At 43.3% G+C, this 19870-nt stretch overlaps 1 protein-coding gene across 7 annotated transcripts in view; it reads left to right on the top strand.

Annotated features, from left to right (window-relative positions):
- TM4SF1 (transmembrane 4 L six family member 1) overlaps positions 1-19870 on the top strand; it is a 226794-nt gene that overhangs the window by 104210 nt on the left and 102714 nt on the right. For 6 of the 7 annotated variants that reach the window (XM_073581076.1, XM_073581078.1, XM_073581074.1 and 3 more), the window contains 3 exons: positions 338-425; positions 6502-6673; positions 10654-10849. In XM_073581076.1, the coding sequence (XP_073437177.1) occupies positions 338-425; positions 6502-6673; positions 10654-10849 (456 nt within the window). The remainder of the gene's footprint in view (positions 1-337; positions 426-6501; positions 6674-10653; positions 10850-19870) is intronic. The other variant, XM_073581077.1, reaches the window with a different exon arrangement.

Below are 19870 nucleotides of genomic sequence, written 5' to 3'. Positions count from 1 at the left end.
GTATATAGGGTAGAGATGTCATGTAGTAGAGTTATTCTAACACGCGGATCATATAGGGTTTCTGTATGGAAAGGTTGAACAGATTTGTTATAGAAAAGATAAAAAAAGACTTACTCCAGAACAGCATGTATTAGTACGGGGACTGCAGGGGACCCTGATGAGCAGCACATAGATGACATTGGACTAGGCCAAGCTCCGGAGTAATTGGAATAACATGAATGAATATTTCCATTCTCTTAGTTTTCGCTGTGTGACCTGTCCTGTATATCAAGCTGTTTTTGTAATATCAGTATGTAATATTCACCTTCTACATTTTTTTTTCTTTACGTTTCACAAGAGTGTAAAAGTTTGGGAAATCCCACCTAACAGTCAAGGAATCGCGGTCCTCATGGCTTTAAATATGTTGGAAAATGTCTCTATAAAAGGTATGTGATAAGGAAATCGTTTTCCTACCTAGATTTAAATGCACAAAAAGCAATGGCGCAGATACTGTCAGCGGTTTCTTGGCCTTCTTTCTGCTGGCTTTAGTTCACCTTTGCCCAACAGTCTGGAAGGTGATGGTATGATATATCTGACCGGCGCAGTCTCTTTTCCTTGAGATTGTCTCCTTATCCACTGAGCATCGCAAGGTACTATTGGCATTGAATATATGGCAAATGATAGTCTTAACCCCTTCCAAACCGGGCACTTTTTTTCCCTTCTTTTTCCAATAGCCCTAGATTTTTTAGTTTTCTGTCTACAAAGCTTTGATGTCTTTTTCGTTAGCAGGACAAAAGTTGTAATTTTAATTACTCCATTTACTTCACCATATATTACGGCGATGTGAAATGGTCATCTTTATATTTTAGAGATTTCCCAAAAATTCTGAACTTTATGAAAAACATCTCACCGTGCTCTAAACCCGTTGACCCATGTGTGGGCTTGTTTTTTGCACAGTGCACTAACATTTTTATTAATACTATTTTTGTTATATAAGACAATTGGATTCCTTCTTATTGAATTTTTTGAGGACGTGTAGGCAACAACAAATTTTGATTCTTTCTCTCGTTTTTTTAACTTCTGGATTGATTTTTATATTTTTATTGGTCAGACTTTTGCAGCCATGGAAATACCAAATATATATATCTTTTAAAATTATTTCTTTAGTTTTTTATTAGGATAAAGAGGGGTGAGTCAAAGGGGTATTCCCATTTCCAAGATCCTATCCCAATATACAATGCCCTACACATGGGTTAAGTGACATAGCGGATCAGAAGAACTATACTAGATTTCTAATTGGAGGTATTTGCTAATATTATTATTATTACACCTACTACACATTGGGATAGAATCTTGGAGATGGGAATACCCCTTTAAACTTTTGGAAATTCATTTTTCCGAAATTTGTATTTTTATGTTATGGTCCCCCTAGGAGTTTGGAAACTGCAAGAATTCGATTTGCTTATTTTCTACATCGCAATACAAGGGTATTTCGGTATATAATAGAAATGATGAGCTCTTAGAAGCCCAGTCTGTGGAGTACAAAGATGGTAGTAACAGGGCACCTGAAAATGGAACCTATAGGCACTCTGTGATTACATATGCCAAAGGCACTATCATCATGCAATTTCAGCTCTTAAATTCTATTATCAGAGATTAACAGCAGTATTTAGTGGTTAAAGGGAGTCTATCTGGACAGAATGATTGTACAGATCAAGTACAGGCGCTCGGTGCATCATGGCGCAGTCAAACATTTTTAAGTCCTACTTCCCACCTACTTGTTTTGCATCCATCTCCTGCCTTTTCTTGCGCTATAAAGCCTGAGCTGTCAATCAAAGAAGAAGAGGAGAAACAAAGGGAAAACAAACAGGTGGGAAGGTGTACTGAAATGTTCAGCAAAGCTAAGCCATTCTGTGCTGACAGTCCATATGCACAATGTTGATCGGAGCTCTGGTGGCTGCTGTTAGAGGCAGGTGCTGACTGTAGAACAGCCGGCATCTGTCTTGTATGGCGCTCAGTCCGCCCCATAAGCCCTCTTCTGATGTACGTTTGTCACATGTTGAAAGAGGGTTGAACCTCATTTTTTGGTCTCTTTTTACTGCAAAAATCATATTCTAGAAAAATAAGTTTAGGTTAACTTTATTACATTCACACGGAACTTTTTCACTGCAGAACTTCTTAAGTGGAAAATCTATTGTATATTTGCTTTGCATCGGCTGAAATCTGCTGCAAACTCCACTTTATAAATTGACATTCAGCACATTTCACATCAGCAGCGCTGGTCCATTTACACTGCATGCTTTACTCTGCAGCCTGTGCAGAACCTTTTGTTAATTCTACGGTAATATGCAGCTGGCTTTTTCCCACGGCAGTCTGCAGCAGAAAAACCTCTGCATATATCACTTAAGTGAAGATACTCTAAATAGTGACATGGTGATAACCTGAAGCATAAATGTTTTATGTTTCCGAAACTCGACATCTCATATACAGTGAGATACGATATATTCATACAATAAGGGAAATGGCAACTTCACTGTATGAATAGACTAAGCTCTCAACATTTCATAGTCATACACAAATATATATATATATATATATATATATATATATATATATATATATATATATAATATGTGTGTACTATATATGTACTGTATAAAGAAAAGAAAATGAAAAGCAGCACAGGCAGATAGCGTTCCTGGGTGCTGTGCCTCCAAGGCAATGGCCAATCCTCCATATAATCACAAAAAACTAAGGCAGCACACCCGTTCAGGGTGAAAAAATTTAGCCATTTAATTGCCCAAAATGGCGATATTTCGGCTCAGGATTGCGAGCCATTTTTTGGTCTGTATACAGGGTGGGCTATTTATATGGATACACCTAAATAAAATGGGAATGGTTGGAAATATTAACTTCCTGTTTGTGGCACATTAGTATATGGGAGGGGGGAAACTTTTCAAGGTGGGTGGTGACCATGGTGGCCATTTTGAAGTTGGCCATTTTGGATCCAACTTTATTTTTTCCCATGGGAAATGGCCGACTTCAAAATGTCCGCCATGGTCATCACTCATCTTAAAACGTTTCTCCCCTCCCATATACTAATGTGCCACAAACAGGAAGTTGATATCATCAACCAATCCCATTTTATTTAGGTGTATCCATATAAATTGCCCACCCTGTGTGTATGTGTGTGTGTGTGTGTGTGTGCATATATATATATATATATATATATATATATATATATATATATATATATAAAATATACTAGCTGAAGAGCCCGGCGCTGCCCGGGCATAGTAGCTAACTGTGGTTAGTTATAGAAAATTATAATTATCCTCCATCCCATAGTCCCGTGCCCATATACCCATCATACATATCTACGATCCCATAGGCCCGTGCCCATATACCCATCATACATATCCTCCATCCCATAGTCGAGTGCCCATATACCCATCACACATCCTCCATCCCATAGTCCCATGCCCATATACCCATCATACATATTCTCCATCCCATAGTCCCATGCCCATATACCCATCATACATATTCTCCATCCCATAGTCCCATGCTCATATACCCATTATACATATTCGCCATCCCATAGTCGAGTGCCCATATACCCATCACACATCCTTCATCTCATAGTCCCGTGCCTATATACCCATCATACATATTCTCCATCCCATAGTCCCGTGCCCATATACCCATCACACATCCTCCATCCCATAGTCCCGTGCCCATATACATATCCTCCATCCCATAGTCCCGTGCCCATATACCCGTCATACATATCCTCCATCCCATAGTCCAGTGCCCATATACCCATCACACATCCTCCATCCCATAGTCCCGTGCCCATATACATATCCGCCATCCCATAGTCCCGTGCCCATATACCCATCACACATCCTCCATCCCATAGTCCCGTGCCCATATACATATCTGCCATCCCATAGTCCCGTGCCCATATACCCGTCATACATATCCTCCATCCCATAGTCCGGTGCCCATATACTCATCACACATCCTCCAACCCATAGTCAACCATTATGACATCATAATGAGCGGCGGCAGGGCTTGCAACCTTTGATGACATCAGGGTCGCCATGGCAACCATTGTGACATCATAATGAGGGGCGGGGCTTGGCACGCACACACTTCCCCGGTATGCAAATAGGGGCATTGTGACATCACAATGAGGGGCGGGGCTTGACGCGCTCACACTTTTTCCCCCAGTATGTAGATAGGGGCAACATTGTTTGGTGAATTGGAACACGCGGGGTTAAAATTTCGCCTCACAACATAGCTTAGGACGCTCTCGGGGTCCAGACGTGCGACTGTGCCAAATTTTGTGGCTGTAGCTGCGACGGTGCGGATGCCTATCCCGGACATACAAAGAAACATACACACACATACACACATACACACTTTGAGCTTTATATATTAGATAGATATATATATATATATATATATATATATATATATAATATTGTATGTGTGTGTGTGTGTGTGTATATATATATATATATATATATATATATATATATATATATATATATATATATATATACCGTATTTGCGGATTATAAGACGCACCCCAAATAATGAGGAGAAATTTTTTTTAATAAAATGATGGTGCTTCTTATAATCCATGCATCTTATTGCTTATCGGGATTGGTGGCTGCAGTGAAGCAGGGTCGCTGGAGGAGGCAAGAGTGAAGTGGTGCTGCAGGCCGCATTCTGGGATGAGAGGGTGTTCCAATGTGCGCCGCTGCGGATGTTCGGTGGTGTGGGAACTCTGCCGACATTTTGTGAAAGCCCTGAGCCCCCACACTTGCATGGTTTACTGTTCGGTGGACTCTGGGAAAATGGCTCTCATCTCCTGAGATCTTGGTGCTAAGACCTCCGTGCTGAGATCTCCATCTGCGCATACCCTGGCAGCCATTTTCCCGGAGTCCACCGCACAGTACACCATGTAAGTGCGGGGGCTCTGGACTTTCACAAAATGTCGGCAGAGTCCGTGCACCACCGAAACACCCGCAGCGGTGCACATCGGGACACCCATTTATCCCAGCCTGTGGCCTGCAGCAACGCTCCACTCTTGCCTCCTCCAGCAGCGACCCTGCTCCACTGCGGCCAGTAAGGTATGTCAGCATTGTAGGACGCACACCCTTTTTCCCCAAAAATTTTTTGGGAAAAAAGTGCGTCTTCTAATCCAAAGATATGGTATATAATTGTCACAACTCTGTTTTTGGGTGTCCTAGGACCAGGGGCTCCTAGGACCCTGTTCCTCACGCTAGGGGCACCCTAGCTTGCTCTGTTCCTCAGATTACTTCTAAAGATGCCAGGGAGGCGTACCTTGCCCTAGCTCCTGAATCTGCCCTCATACTGTACCCTATCCCCACCCAGGGTAGAGGAGAGTGGTAGTGTACTGTAATACATCAACCAGACTTAGAAGGTTATACGAACTGGGATAAAGGAAAATACTAATCAAACAAATATATTCGCATATACAACAGAGGAATGCACTGGGGAGTGGAGGATGGGGTTAAACCAAAGTAGGAGAAGAAAGGGAATTATCACACACTCAAAAATCTAGCAACAGTCACAGATAAATCCACCAAACGCCTTCTCCATTAACAACCAACAACAACCTCCAGCCATGCAATATAAGCTACTCTGACAATGAGTGCTAGCCAGGACCCAGTTTATATAAGAGATGAGTTGCTAACAGTGAGCAGCTGAGAGCCTTAACAAAGGAAAGCTTCCAGGAGCTCTCAACTGAGCAGATTAACTCCTGCACTACCTAAAAAGAAATTTACACCATTTAATTTGAAGGTGTATTGCTTCTAATCAGTGCAGGAGTAGGAGAAATCTGACGCTGCGATCTTCTGGCTCCTCTCTGAAATGGTAAACCAGTGACAATAACATTTTTTTTCTATTCTGGCAAGAAAGATTGCTGTAGCCTAGGAGCTAGCCTATTTACTGGTAAGTACAAAAGGCACTGCCAACTTACAGGCTTAGGATTAATTCACACAACCTTATGGTAGCTATATTTTCAGATCTGTATTACAATACATCTGTATGTAGACATATATGGCACTGTTACCAAATATGATGCTATTAGGTAATTCTCATATAGAACACAGATCCTAATCTTTAATATTCACTATCAATATAATCAATAGCTGTTAAAATATATATATATATATATATATATATATATATATATATATATATATATATATGTGTGTGTGTTTTCCCAGATCATTTGTTGGACAAAGTGGAGCATCATTTTTAATGCTGGTGCAGTATGGTGCATTGGTTCTTACCTCCACTCATTTTTTAAATAAGGGTTTTGGGATCAGTGAATAGAATATTTAGCCTGATTTATTCTTTTTAATGTATTTGTTCCACTAAGGAACAGTTACATCAATAAATAATATACCTAAATCTGTCAGACCAATATGGCTTTATTTTTCTTGTAGTTGTCTAATTGTTCTATACTTTGTCACATTGCAGCGCTGGGTCATAATAGCGCAGATTACGTCCATACTGTAACCGAGGTTCTGAAGCGTAGCACAGCAGATGCAAGCTGGTACTGTGCGGATAGTGCGGTTCTTCCCGTACCAACAGAGGAGCTCCTCAGTAAGGTGTACTGTACAAAACGAGGGAAAGATATTGATATGAAGAGGTAAGCGTTAACCGAGACTTAGGTAATAATGTCCGTATCTAAAAAGTAATTGTGATACTTAATCTAATCTGTGGACCGATTAGTACTGCAACATACAATGCAAGGCAGTAATGTCGGCTAAAATGTGAATCATGCAAGATAATGTTAGCCAGCTTACAATAAATTTTGCTAATTTGCACTTAGTCTTAATTAAATGTAATCATTTTGTGGTAGATAGTATTATCATATTTACATGAAAAATGTTCTGAGATTGTATGTGGCTATGAACCTTTGAGGCTGCTGTAGGGGGCCTTGAAGGGGAATAGCCGTGGAGCATATAAAGGAATATATAATGTGGTAGATCAGGTCACTCAGCTGCTCAAATATGTAGTCACAGGAACACTTTGCATTTTAAGTTTTCAACTGGTTTATTAAAAACGTATTGTAGTGCAAAATTAGGTAAGCAAACATGGCCCTTCTGGCATAATAGGAAAAACAAAATGGCATACAGTACAGTCTGTGTGGCTTCAGGGTTTGCCTTTTCAGGGAGCAAAAAATTGACATATAGTGCAGTCTGTGTGGGTGAAGGGTTTGCCTGCTCAAGGAAAAACCGATTCTCCCTTTAACACAGGCAAAGCTCTGGAGATCTCATCTCCAGACACACAGAATGCTGAATGAGTCCAAAGGCTTCACATTTACCTTCTGGACCACACCCTTGAGTGAAGATAAGGTGAACAACCTCCCATCCACTCTTCAGCTTTTCACCAAGAAACTCAGCCCTATTATGGCCGATTAACCCCTCTCAGCACATAACATGCTGGAGCATACTTCTGGGTTCATATCACTGAGGCTATGAGGTTAATGACACATTTCTTCCCTCCAGTATTTTACAAGTGACCTTCTCACAATAAACATGATCTGATGGGTTATTGTAGTTATCCTATCCCAGGACTGAAATAGAAGTAATGTATGTTGTCTTTCTTTTCAGATATGGGAGTTTCTCATTTGTAGCTTTGATATATTTAGGGTGGTTTTTTGCATTGCTGTTTTACTTGCATTTCTCTGGGACTTATAGCAGACTGCTACTGTTACTATATATAGCAATACTATGGTATTGCAGTGCATAAAAAATAATTACAGATTCAGGTTCCCTATTGGGACAAAAAAATGTGGCATAAACTTAAAATACAATGTTTTAAAAAAATTAAATGCAAAAGTAAAAAAAAACCAAACAAGATAAAAATGTAAATCACACACCTCTTTTCACAAGTTAAAAATAAAAAAAGCATATTCCTTATTGCCATGTCTGTAAAAGTTTGATCCTGCAAAATATTAAATAATTTGACCTGTACAGTAAACAAAAGAAAGAAAAAAAAAAAAAGTGGAAAGCCTTGAATTGCCATTTTTCAGTTTTTGCATCTGTCTAAAAAAGAAAAACACAATGAAAAGCAATTAAATGTTGTATTTGTACCCATAAATGGTATCAATAAAAACTAAAGCTTGTGATGAAAGAAAAATAGAATAATAAAACAAATATTAACTGCTTTTAGTTTGGATCCAGATATAATTTATACTACTTAGGCCGGGATCACAAGAGTGTACATTTGGTCCTCGTATAGAATCGGACCAATTGTGGGAATGCTCTTGTCAAACTCTGATCCAAGTTTGATCAGTATGTGCCATACGTGAGGTCTGAAGATGGAGAAAAAATTTCTACATTGTGTGAGTCCGTTTTCCATGCATCCATAGAATTTAATTGGTGAATGGCTCTCAATTCCGTAGTGAAATCTCAGCAGGCTGCAATGCTATCTGATAAAAAAAAAAAAAAAGTGGATAGCACTCATCCAATACATATGGTGGTAGGAGCAAGCCCTGAGAGACATAGTTAGAAGATGGGGGGAAGTGTGCATGGACCTTGGAGATATGGGCCTTTTTATTTAGGGCTCATTTTTGTTGCTTTTCTGAGGCAGTGTGGCTCAGGCTCACAGAGTAATATTACAGAGCAGCCTAAAGACATGCCCCCAGAAAATCCAGAGAACCCATCATTTCGTTGGTAAAGACCAGAAAGCGTACTACACACACCAAATGTAGCCCTAAATGAATATGGAGGTGTAAGTACGCTGTGGTTGTAGTGCGGAATAAGAAAATGCCAAAGCGATTGCAATAATATGTGAGAAAATCATAAAAAATTTTGTACAAATTTGGAAAAAAAAATGCAAAAAATCTTCTATATGAATGAAGCCTAAAAAAGACCATTTCTGTTGATATTAATAAGGTACTTGCAGCTCTTACTTTACTATTGATGTCATATTGGACCTGTTTGTATAAACTGCTGTTTGGATGTTTTTTTTTTAATAAATTGACAGTAGTATAGTCATGGCAGCATCATTGGTAAAATATTAAAGAAGACTGGCCACTACTTGGTCTTATTTTATTCTCGCTGCTCCCCTGAATATTCATTTTTTTCTGTGTTTTTTTTTTTTTTTAAACATCTGCCATACGGTTCCAGAGATATGGGCCTTTTTATTTAGTTTTAATTTTTTTTTCTGGTCTTTATCAACAGGGCGTGGCTCACAGGGTTCTCTGGGGGCGTGTCTTTAGGCTCCTCTGTATTATTACCCAATAAGCCACACTCCCTTGATGAAGACCATAAAAATTAGCAGTAAATGAACAAACCCCTATCTCTAAAACCAGATACAAAAAAAAACAAAAAAGCAAAACAAACCTTTATATTCAAAGAGGCATTTGGAATAAAATCGGAACAAATAGTGGCCACTCTTGTCCTAGTGAAAGATCCTCTTTAAAATTCCTCTCATGCAAGTAGTAATGCTGTGAATAGTCATTGCATAAGTAATTCATAAAAGTCTACAAAGTAGTTGGGTAACTTGGCCTGATTAGCATTAATAATGGCCGTAGTCATGCCCGTTCAATGCTTTTCTCTTATTTTGGGGACCAGAAACAGAATTGGGTAGCTTCTCTTATAGAGCGTGTTACTGTGCCTTCTTTATATAGATCATTTGGAGCAAAGTCGTCACGTCTCATTATCCCAGAGTCAATTGTTAGCGCAGCTTCTGCCCTTTTGGGCTGTAAAGTGTCGTAGGCAGAGGATGACTTCATGACCACAGCGGGGTGGCCCGTGATGCTGGTACCAGTGTGTGTAAGGTTGCTTTGTGTGCTTTAGATAAAGCTGTTTACTTAACTTGCTGGCTGCTCCATGGATATTACCTGGCCATAAATCCATTGTAGACTTTGGAACCCTTTTGTGTTTTGGGATGAGACACAAAGTGAGACGGCAGTGCCACCTAGGAAACCCCTAAACAGATCTAGCATTTTTACACTTTCCTTGCTCTTAAAACTATGATAAAAAAGTTAATGTGTGCTACAATGTATTGATTATTTGTTCTATGATATGAATACATCCTCTCTTTGTTGATTTGTGAATTTTTTTATTCAGAGGTTGTGAAATGTCGTAAAGGTGTTGTCCCGGTTCACTATATATACCTATTTTCAGAGGGCAGTGTACAGGTAACATTGGGTAATATTTTCAGTCCAAATTGTCATTTTAGCCCTTTTTTATATAGTTTGTATGGTAGGCTTAAAACAATTTCATGGGGTATACATTATCATTCTCGCTATACATTACATATACAGTTAGATAGGTTGAAAATAGACTCCGGTCCATCAATTTCAACCTTTCTCCACTAATTATGTAGGCTAAAAGAAAAACCTTAAATTCCAATAAGAAACCCTGGCACAGCATGTCGATAAGACCATCACTGATTCCTAAAACGGGACCCTCTTCACTTTCTGCTTATTAGCGTACACTAGTAGAAGCCTTTCTATACATAGATTACCATCAATTTACCCCTCTACTCACCAGTCACATATTAGTCCAGATAAAGTCAGATATTAAGATTCAGTATTACTGTCCAGATAATCTTGACTTTTCTATAGATTTCAGTCATATAAATTTAGTCATAATTAAGCCCTTGTCCCCTTAGCTTTTTCAGATTGCCTTCCTCTTTGTTGTTCAGGGCCTCAGAATCTACTAACCATGGAAATCCTTTTGAAATGGGAAGTGACACCGTTTACTTCACCGTGGTGGACGAACACGGCAATGCCTGTTCATTTATTAATAGCAATTACATGGATTTTGGCACAGGACTTGTACCGGAAGGTTGTGGGTTCACTTTGCAGGTTAGTAATTATTTTATTACAATATGTGTTTCACTTTGGTAAATGTCCTTCTAGTTGATGTTCTTCTGCAATGTCCACTGTTAGTCCTTGGTCCAATTGCTTTACTTAGGTTCTTTGGGACAGACTAACAAAGCTAAGTGCTAACCTTAGCAAAAAATTGAGGATCGTACTCCGATACAAATTAGGTGGTTGGCCAATGCCGCCAATAATCTTTTATAAGTATGGGGACTTTAAAGGTTTATTCCGGTTTTCTTAGATGGATATGTTTTGCTAGAACAAAATGCAGCTTTGCAGTTGACGTTCGTCTCATTATAATTTCCCCTGTTGTGAGTTCATTTTCCCCTTCATTACTGAGGCCCGAGGAACTCCCTCTTCTGGTAAAGAAAGGTAGTGAGCCTGATTATCAAACACCTGAGACTGATGATGATTAACTGGCTGAGTGGAGTCACTGACTGGATATTGTCATGGTCACGTGTCTCTGGGCACACAGCGGTTACCGCAAGGCGAACCCATAACACACGTGACCCTGGATACACCGCCTCCAGTGGGGCACATTTAAATAATAAAACGTGCAGGTGGATACGCCGACTCCACCTGGCGAATTTAGGTATTACACGTTATACAATAATTCTGGAAACCCCGCCTCCAGTAAGGCGAATTTAAATAATAAAGGGGGAACCTGGGAAACTTTAACAATGGTGGGCCCTGCGATAGGGAATGGGGGACGTGGAGACCTCCTAAGCTCCCCTGAGCCAGTGTCCTGTGATATTGATTCATTCATTCTGAGTTGGTGAGAGCCTGGTGGAAGGATGGAGCTGAGGAGGAGTCCTGCGCAGCTTAGCCAGGGGGGACGTGTGTCAGCTATGGTGTCTGGATGAAGGGCTGGCATGGCGTGGTGGGGTCGCAGTGATGGTGTCGGCAGGAAGTGTCTGCATGGACTGGTGGAGTGGCGACTATGGAGAGTGGCACTCACCATGTGGGACTTGGCTGCTGAGCTGGACTCAAGCATGCTTGCCTTCGTGGCACAAGCTGAACTCATCTTTGGGACTCTGTTACTAAGCAGCAGCAACTGGTGGTGGACTCTGCTCCAAGGCTGCACTATGGTCAAGGATCCTGTTATGGTGATGGATCCGGGTGGAGGAGAAGACGCACGCAGGTGGAGGGCTCTGTTGCAGGAGCATAAGCACAGAGCATAAAGCTAAGTGGTGTCCCCCTGTATTGTCTCTTTCCCTCGTGTGTTATTAGTGCAGTGGTGGGATTAGTCTCCGCACCGCCCAATTCCCTAGTGAGGGTTTAGGGTCAGGGCGAGCAAGGGCCTTGAGGTACGCGTGCGGCGCCCGGTGCGGAACCGGCATAGGGAACGTGAGGAGTGCAGGGACACTGGCTCAGGGGAGTGCAGGAGGTCTCCATGTCCCTATTCCCTATCGCAGGGCCCACCATTGTTTGTTTCCCAGGTCCCCCTTATTTAAATTCGCCGTACTGGAGGCGGAGTTTCCAGAATTTATTATAACGTGTAATTCCTAAATTCGCCAGGTGGAGGCGGTGTATCCATCTGCACGTTTTATTATTTAAATTCGCCCCACTGGAGGCGCTGTATCCAGGGTCACGTGTGTTATGGGTTCGCCTTGCGGTAACCGTTGCATCCAGACACACGTGGCCGTGACATTATCACAGGCCAATACAGTTTTTTTTTTTTTCTGGTGAGCTTTGGCCATGTGGAGACCTGTTAGTAATTGCTGCCGGGCCTCACTGAGGTGAGTGGGGAGCGGCATGGTGTGTTAGAGCCGCTGCGGCAGCAGTTATCAGGGTCTGGGGCCTCTGCTCAGATAACCAGGAAATAAAAATGGCGGCTGCGGTTTGGCAAAGGCCCCTAGAGTCGCTGCTGGGGAGCGGGACTGGTTCATGCATGCGGGCGCACCCAGGCAGGTGGGAGGAATGGTGCCCCACGGAGCTGCCTGGTATTCCCCGAGGTGAAGGGGTACGCCCCTGTGGTGAGCTGACTGGTGTGATAGTCCGCGGGGTTTACGCCAAATCTTCTATACCATCGAAGGAGCCGCCCTCCTGGTTGTGTGGCGGCGACAGGTGCGGGGCCTGTGATAATGTCATGGTCACGTGTCTCTGGGCACACAGCGGTTACCGCAAGGCGAGCCCATAACACACGTGACCCTGGATACACCGCCTCCAGTGGGGCACATTTAAATAATAAAACGTGCAGGTGGATACGCCGACTCCACCTGGCGAATTTAGGTATTACACGTTATACAATAATTCTGGAAACCCCGCCTCCAGTAAGGCGAATTTAAATAATAAAGGGGGAACCTGGGAAACTTTAACAATGGTGGGCCTTGCGATAGGGAATGGGGGACGTGGAGACCTCCTAAGCTCCCCTGAGCCAGTGTCCTGTGATATTGATTCATTCATTCTGAGTTGGTGAGAGCCTGGTGGAAGGATGGAGCTAAGGAGGAGTCCTGCGCAGCTTAGCCAGGGGGGACGTGTGTCAGCTATGGTGTCTGGACGAAGGGCTGGCATGGCGTGGTGGGGTCGCAGTGATGGTGTCGGCAGGAAGTGTCTGCATGGACTGGTGGAGTGGCGACTATGGAGAGTGGCACTCACCATGTGGGACTTGGCTGCTGAGCTGGACTCAAGCATGCTTGCCTTCGTGGCACAAGCTGAACTCATCTTTGGGACTCTGTTACTAAGCAGCAGCAACTGGTGGTGGACTCTGCTCCAAGGCTGCACTATGGTGAAGGATCCTGTTATGGTGATGGATCCGGGTGGAGGAGAAGACGCACGCAGGTGGAGGGCTCTGTTACAGGAGCATAAGCACAGAGCATAAAGCTAAGTGGTGTCCCCCTGTATTGTCTCTTTCCCTCATGTGTGTAATTAGTGCAGTGGTGGGATTAGTCTCCGCACCGCCCAATTCCCTAGTGAGGGTTTAGGGTCAGGGCGAGCAAGGGCTTTGAGGTACGCGTGCGGCGCCCGGTGCGGAACCGGCATAGGGAACGTGAGGAGTGCAGGGACACTGGCTCAGGGGAGTGCAGGAGGTCTCCATGTCCCTATTCCCTATCGCAGGGCCCACCATTGTTTATGTTTCCCAGGTCCCCCTTATTATTTAAATTCTCCGTACTGGAGGCGGAGTTTCCAGAATTTATTATAACGTGCAATTCCTAAATTCGCCAGGTGGAGGCGGTGTATCCATCTGCACGTTTTATTATTTAAATTCGCCCCACTGGAGGCGCTGTATCCAGGGTCACGTGTGTTATGGGTTCGCCTTGCGGTAACCGCTGCGTCCAGACACACGTGGCCGTGACAGATATAAGGCTGCCGACGCCCTTCTGCCCTGCGGGTGATTTCTCTGTGGGATCCTTGGAGACCAGTCTGAATTCCTGCTCCTCTAAGGCTGAGTTCACACGTTGCATTTTTTTCGCGTTTCCGCGGCGGTTTTAACCGCGCGATTTTGCCGCGAAAACGCGAAAAATAAGCATCCCATGCATTCCTATGGGATTCCGCAATGCTGTGCTAATGCTGCGGTTTTTACCGCGGCGGAATCGCTTCGCGGTAAAAAACGCAGCATGCTCATTAATTTGCGGAATCGCGGCGATCCCGCACCCATAGGAATGCATTGTTCCGCTTATTTCCCGCATGTGGCTGTGCACAACATGCGGAAAGTAAGCAGAACATTTGCGGATGGTACCCACGGTCCGGAGGAGAGGAGACTGTCCTCCGGGCTTTGGGTACCATATCCCTGTAAAAAATAGAATTTAAAATAAAAAATATTGTTATTCTCACCCTCCGGCGTCCCGCGCAGCCTTCCCGCTCCGGTCCCAGTAGTCCTTTGCGAAAATGCTCGCGATGACGTCCGTTCTCGCGGGATCGCGAAGTCTCGCGGTCATTCGCGCGACGTCATCGCGAATGACCGCGAGACGTCGCGATCCCGCGAGAACTGACGTCATCGCGGGCATTTTCGCAAAGGATTACTGGGAACGGATGCGCGGGACGTCGGAGGGTGAGAATAACACCGTTTTTTATTTTTTTTTTACATTCTATCTTTTACTACTGATGCCGCATAGGCGGCCTCAGTAGTAAAAAGTTGGTCACACTCGTCAAACACTATGTTTGACGAGTGTGACCAACCTGTCAATCAGTTCTCCAAGCGATGCTACAGATCGCTTGGAAAACGCTAGCATTTTGCAAGCTAATTACGCTTGCAAAATGCTAGTTTTTTCGCGGGAATTTAAAATGCGATTTTCCCGCGGACTGGAATTCCGGAATTCTCGCGGTAATTTCCGCGAGAGTTCCGATACGTGTGCACTTAGCCTAAAGCTAAGTTTGCTGCTCGGCCTTTTGCATTGGTGCTTTGACTTTGTTTTGCTTTGTTTTTCTGGATTTCTGCCATTCCCTGCTGGGTGTGCTGAATTCCTTTAGCTCTGTCTTCTGAACATACCTGAGTGCTGATTTAGTTTTTGAAGCCTAGCTGCTTCAGGGCCTTTTTCATATCAGCTTGTTGGCTTATGTTTTTGATAGGGTTTTGGCAGATTGCAGACAGCAGCCTTCCTGTCCTTTCCTATCTAGGTAGTTTTGGGCCCCGTCTTTGCTCAGTCTATTTTTGTGTCTGTGTTAGTGTTTTCATCTTGCTTCACCGTCATTATATGTTGGGGGCTGCCTATTGCTTTGGGGTCTGCTCTGGGGCAGTTTAGATTTCCCCTTTCTTTCTTTAGGCCTATTTAATTCTCCGGCTGTGATCGAGGGGTCTAGGGCATCGTAGGAACCCCCCACGGCTACTGCTAGTTGTGTTGATAGGTTCAGGGGTCTGTAATCTGATAGTTGCCAACTTCTCTGGTTTTCTGGACTTAGCTTGTATTTCTGTTTTTGCCTCCTACGGTCACTCGCTCATAACAGAATCACCCGCCATACCGCAGATCCTAGGGTACTCAATAGCATTAAAGAATTGTAAAAAAAAAAAAAAAAGTGTGTATATTTTTTCCTCTATATCTCTGAGGCCATAGGGGGAATTTTTTTTCTCTCAATGGAGATAAAGCAATTGTCTGATCGTGTGGAGCAGCTCGCTGCTGAAGTGCGGGGAATTTCCGCCTACCTTGCTCATTCACATGCTCCTGAACCAAAGATTCCTACACCTGATGTATTTTTTGGGGATCGGTCTAAATTTTTGAATTTCAAAAGTAATTGTAAATTATTTTTTGCCTTGAAGCCTAACTCGTCAGGGAGCTCCGCGCAGCAGGTTAAAATTGTCATCTCTTTGCTGCGTGGTGATCCCCAGAATTGGGCGTTTTCTTTGAAACCAGATGATCCTATTCTGACTAATGTGAACGCATTTTTTCAGGCCTTGGGGTTGTTGTATGATGAACCTAATGCCATTGATCAGGCTGAAAAGACCCTGCTGGCATTGAACCAGGGTCGTGAGTCTGCAGAATTGTACTGTCAAAAATTCCGAAAGTGGGCGGTCCTTACTACCTGGAATGATAATGCCTTGGCTGCTCTCTTTCGGAAGGGGTTGTCAGAAGCCGTAAAAGATACTATGGTGGGATTTCCTGTTCCCTCTGGTCTTGACGATTCTATGTCATTAGCCATTCAGGTTGATCGGCGTTTGCGCGAACGCAAAACTGCACGAGAGGTGTTGCCACCTGTTGAACAAATGTCTGAACCTATGCAATGTGATAGAGTTTTTTCCATAGAGCAGCGTCAGGAGTTCAGAAGGCGTAATAAGTTGTGTTTTTCCTGTGGAGATTCCTCGCATATTATTTCTGTCTGTCCTAAACGAGAGAAACGCTTTGCACACACGTTTTCTGTTGGGGGTGTTCAACCTAAGTTTCTTCTGGCTATTACTCTGATCTGCTCCCTGTCCACATTTTCCGCCAAGGCTTTTGTGGATTCGGGAGCAGCTCTAAACCTAATGGACTTGGATTTTGCTAAACGTTGTGGATTTCCGATGACACCTCTGCAGACGCCTATCCCTTTGAGGGGGATTGATGCTACTCCTTTGGCTAAAAATAAACCTCAGTTTTGGACCCAGGTGGTAATGCGGGTCGCCCCAGACCATCAAGAAAATTGCAGATTTTTGGTGTTGCATAATCTGTATGATACTATTGTTCTGGGGTTTCCCTGGTTACAAATTCATAATCCAGTTTTGGATTGGAAATCTGTGTCTGTGGTGAGTTGGGGTTGTCGGTGTGCCTTTAGTGAGGCTCCGGTGTTTTCCACCTCTCCTCAGTCGCATGATGTTCCTGATTATTTGGCGGACTTTTATGATGTATTTAGTGAGAATGAGTCTGCGTCTCTGCCTCCTCATAGGAGTTATGACTGTGCAATTGAACTGAGCCCGGGGTGTAAATTTCCCAAGGGTCGGCTCTTCAATTTATCTGTACCCGAGCACGAGGCTATGCAATCCTATATTAAGGAGGCGTTGGAGAAGGGTCATATTAGACCATCCTCTTCACCCTTAGGTGCCGGGTTTTTTTTTTTGTAGCCAAAAAGGATGGTTCATTAAGACCTTGTATTGATTATCGTGCCCTCAACAAAATTACTGTTAAATATCAGTATCCGTTACTCCTGATTTCTGATCTATTCTCCAGAGTTAAAGGTGCTTGCTGGTTTACCAAGCTTGACCTCAGGGGGGCGTATAATCTTATTCGCATTAAGCATGGAGATGAATGGAAGACAGCGTTTAATACTCCGGAGGGACATTTTGAGTACCTGGTGATGCCTTTTGGGCTCACTAATGCCCCTTCTGTCTTCCAGTGCTTCATGAACGATATTTTCCGAGATTTTGTCGATAAATTTTTGATTATCTATCTGGATGATATTTTGATCTTCTCCAAGGATTGGGATTCTCATGTGGAACATATTCGGACTGTGTTCCGGATCTCGAGGGAGAATTCCCTGTACGTCAAAGGATCTAAATGCCTTTTTGGAGTACAGAGGATTTCTTTTTTGGGATTTATTTTGTCCCCGTCAACTATTGAAATGGACCCGGCCAAGGTACAGGCCATTTACGATTGGGTTCAGCCCACTTCTTTGAAGGCCCTCCAGAAGTTTTTGGGTTTTGCTAATTTTTATCGGAAATTTATAGCAAAATTTTCTAGTATTGCCAAGCCATTGACTGATTTGACTAAGAAGGGTGCTGATGTGTTAAATTGGTCTCCGGAGGCTGTTTCTTCCTTTCAGGAGCTGAAGCGAAGATTCACCTCCGCCTCGGTTTTGCGGCAACCTGATGTCTCACTTCCATTCCGGGTAGAGGTGGATGCTTCTGAGATTGGTGCAGGAGCTGTTTTGTCCCAAAAGGATCCTGTAACATCTAAAATGAATCCCTGTGCTTTCTTTTCCCGAAAGTTCTCTCCATCTGAACGTAACTATGATGTGGGGAATAGGGAACTGTTGGCCATGAAATGGGCATTTGAGGAGTGGAGACATTGGTTGGAGGGAGCTAAGCATCAAGTCGTGGTCCTCACTGACCACAAGAATTTGATTTACCTAGAGTCGGCTAAGCGCTTGAACCCTAGACAGGCTAGGTGGGCCTTGTTTTTTACACGTTTTGATTTTGTGGTTTCTTTTCTTCCTGGAACTAAGAATGTCAAGGCAGATGCCCTCTCTAGGAGCTTCTTTGCTGATTCTCCTGTGGTGACCAAGCCTGCTACCATCTTAGGCGAAGGGGTAGTTCTTTCTGCCATCTCGCCCGATTTGAGACGTGCTCTGGAAGAGTTCCAGGAGGACAAACCTGAGCGTTGTCCCAGTGGAAAGTTGTATGTTCCTGACCAGTGGAAGAAGAGAGTGATGTCTGAAGTTCATTGCTCTGCTTTGGCTGGTCATCCAGGTATTTTTGGTACTAGAGATCTGGTGAGTTGGTCTTTTTGGTGGCCCTCCTTGTCTCGTGATGTCAGGAATTTTGTGCAGTCCTGTGGGACGTGCTCCCGGTCTAAATCGTGTTCTCGAGTCGCTCTAGTGGGTTGTTGATGCCTTTGCCTGTCCCCGAGGCCATGGACCCATATTTCAATGGATTTCATCTCTGATATGCCTGTCTCTCAAAGGATGACTGTTATTTGGGTGATTTGTGATAAGTTCTCTAAGATGGTTCATCTTGTACCACTCCCTAAGTTGCCGTCTTCCTCTGAGTTGGTGCCCCTGTTTTTACAACAGGTGGTTCGTTTGCACGGGATTCCTGAGAACATTGTATCTGACAGAGGAGTCCAGTTTGTGTCTAGATTTTGGAGAACTTTCTGTTCCAGGCTGGGAATTCAGTTGTCCTTCTTCTCTGCTTTTCACCCTCAGGCCAATGGGCAGACAGAGAGAACAAACCAGACCTTGGAGTCATATTTGAGATGTTTTATTTCTGCTGATCAGGATGATTGGGTTTCATTTTTGCCCTTGGCCGAATTTGCTTTAAATAATAGAGCTAGTTCTGCCACTTCATAGAATCATAGAATCCTAGAATCGTAGAGTTGGAAGGGACCTCCTGGGCCATCTGGTCCAACCCCCTGCTCAAAGCAGGATTCGCTAAATCATCCCAGTCAGATGTCTGTCCAGCCTCTGTTTGAAGACTTCCATTGAAGGAGAACTCACCACTTCTCGTGGCAGCCTGTTCCACTCATTGATCACTCTAACTGTCAAAAAATTTTTTCTAATATCTAATCTGTGTCTCCTCCCATTCAGTTTCATCCCATTGCTTCTAGTCTTTCCTTGTGCAAATGAGAATAAAGTTGATCCTTCTACAATGTGACAGCCCTTTAGATATTTGTAGACAGCAATTAAGTCTCCTCTCAGTCTTCTCTTTTGCAAACTAAACATTCCCAAATCCTGCAACCTTTCCTCATAAGACAGGGTTTGCAGACCGGTCACCATTCTGGTCGCTCTTTTCTGAACTTGCTCCAGTTTGTTGATGTCTTTTTTAAAATGTGGTGCCCAAAACTGGACACAATATTCCAGATGAGGTCTGACCAAAGAGGAGTAGAGGGAAATAATGACTTCACGTGATCTAGACTGTATGCTTCTGTTAATACATCCTAGAAC

The sequence above is a fragment of the Dendrobates tinctorius genome, unplaced genomic scaffold, assembly GCF_039654945.1.
Source record: "Dendrobates tinctorius isolate UK_male_01 unplaced genomic scaffold, ASM3965494v1 ptg000069l, whole genome shotgun sequence".
NCBI classification, from domain to species: Eukaryota; Metazoa; Chordata; class Amphibia; order Anura; family Dendrobatidae; genus Dendrobates; species Dendrobates tinctorius.
This window is presented reverse-complemented; position numbering and strand designations above follow the sequence as displayed.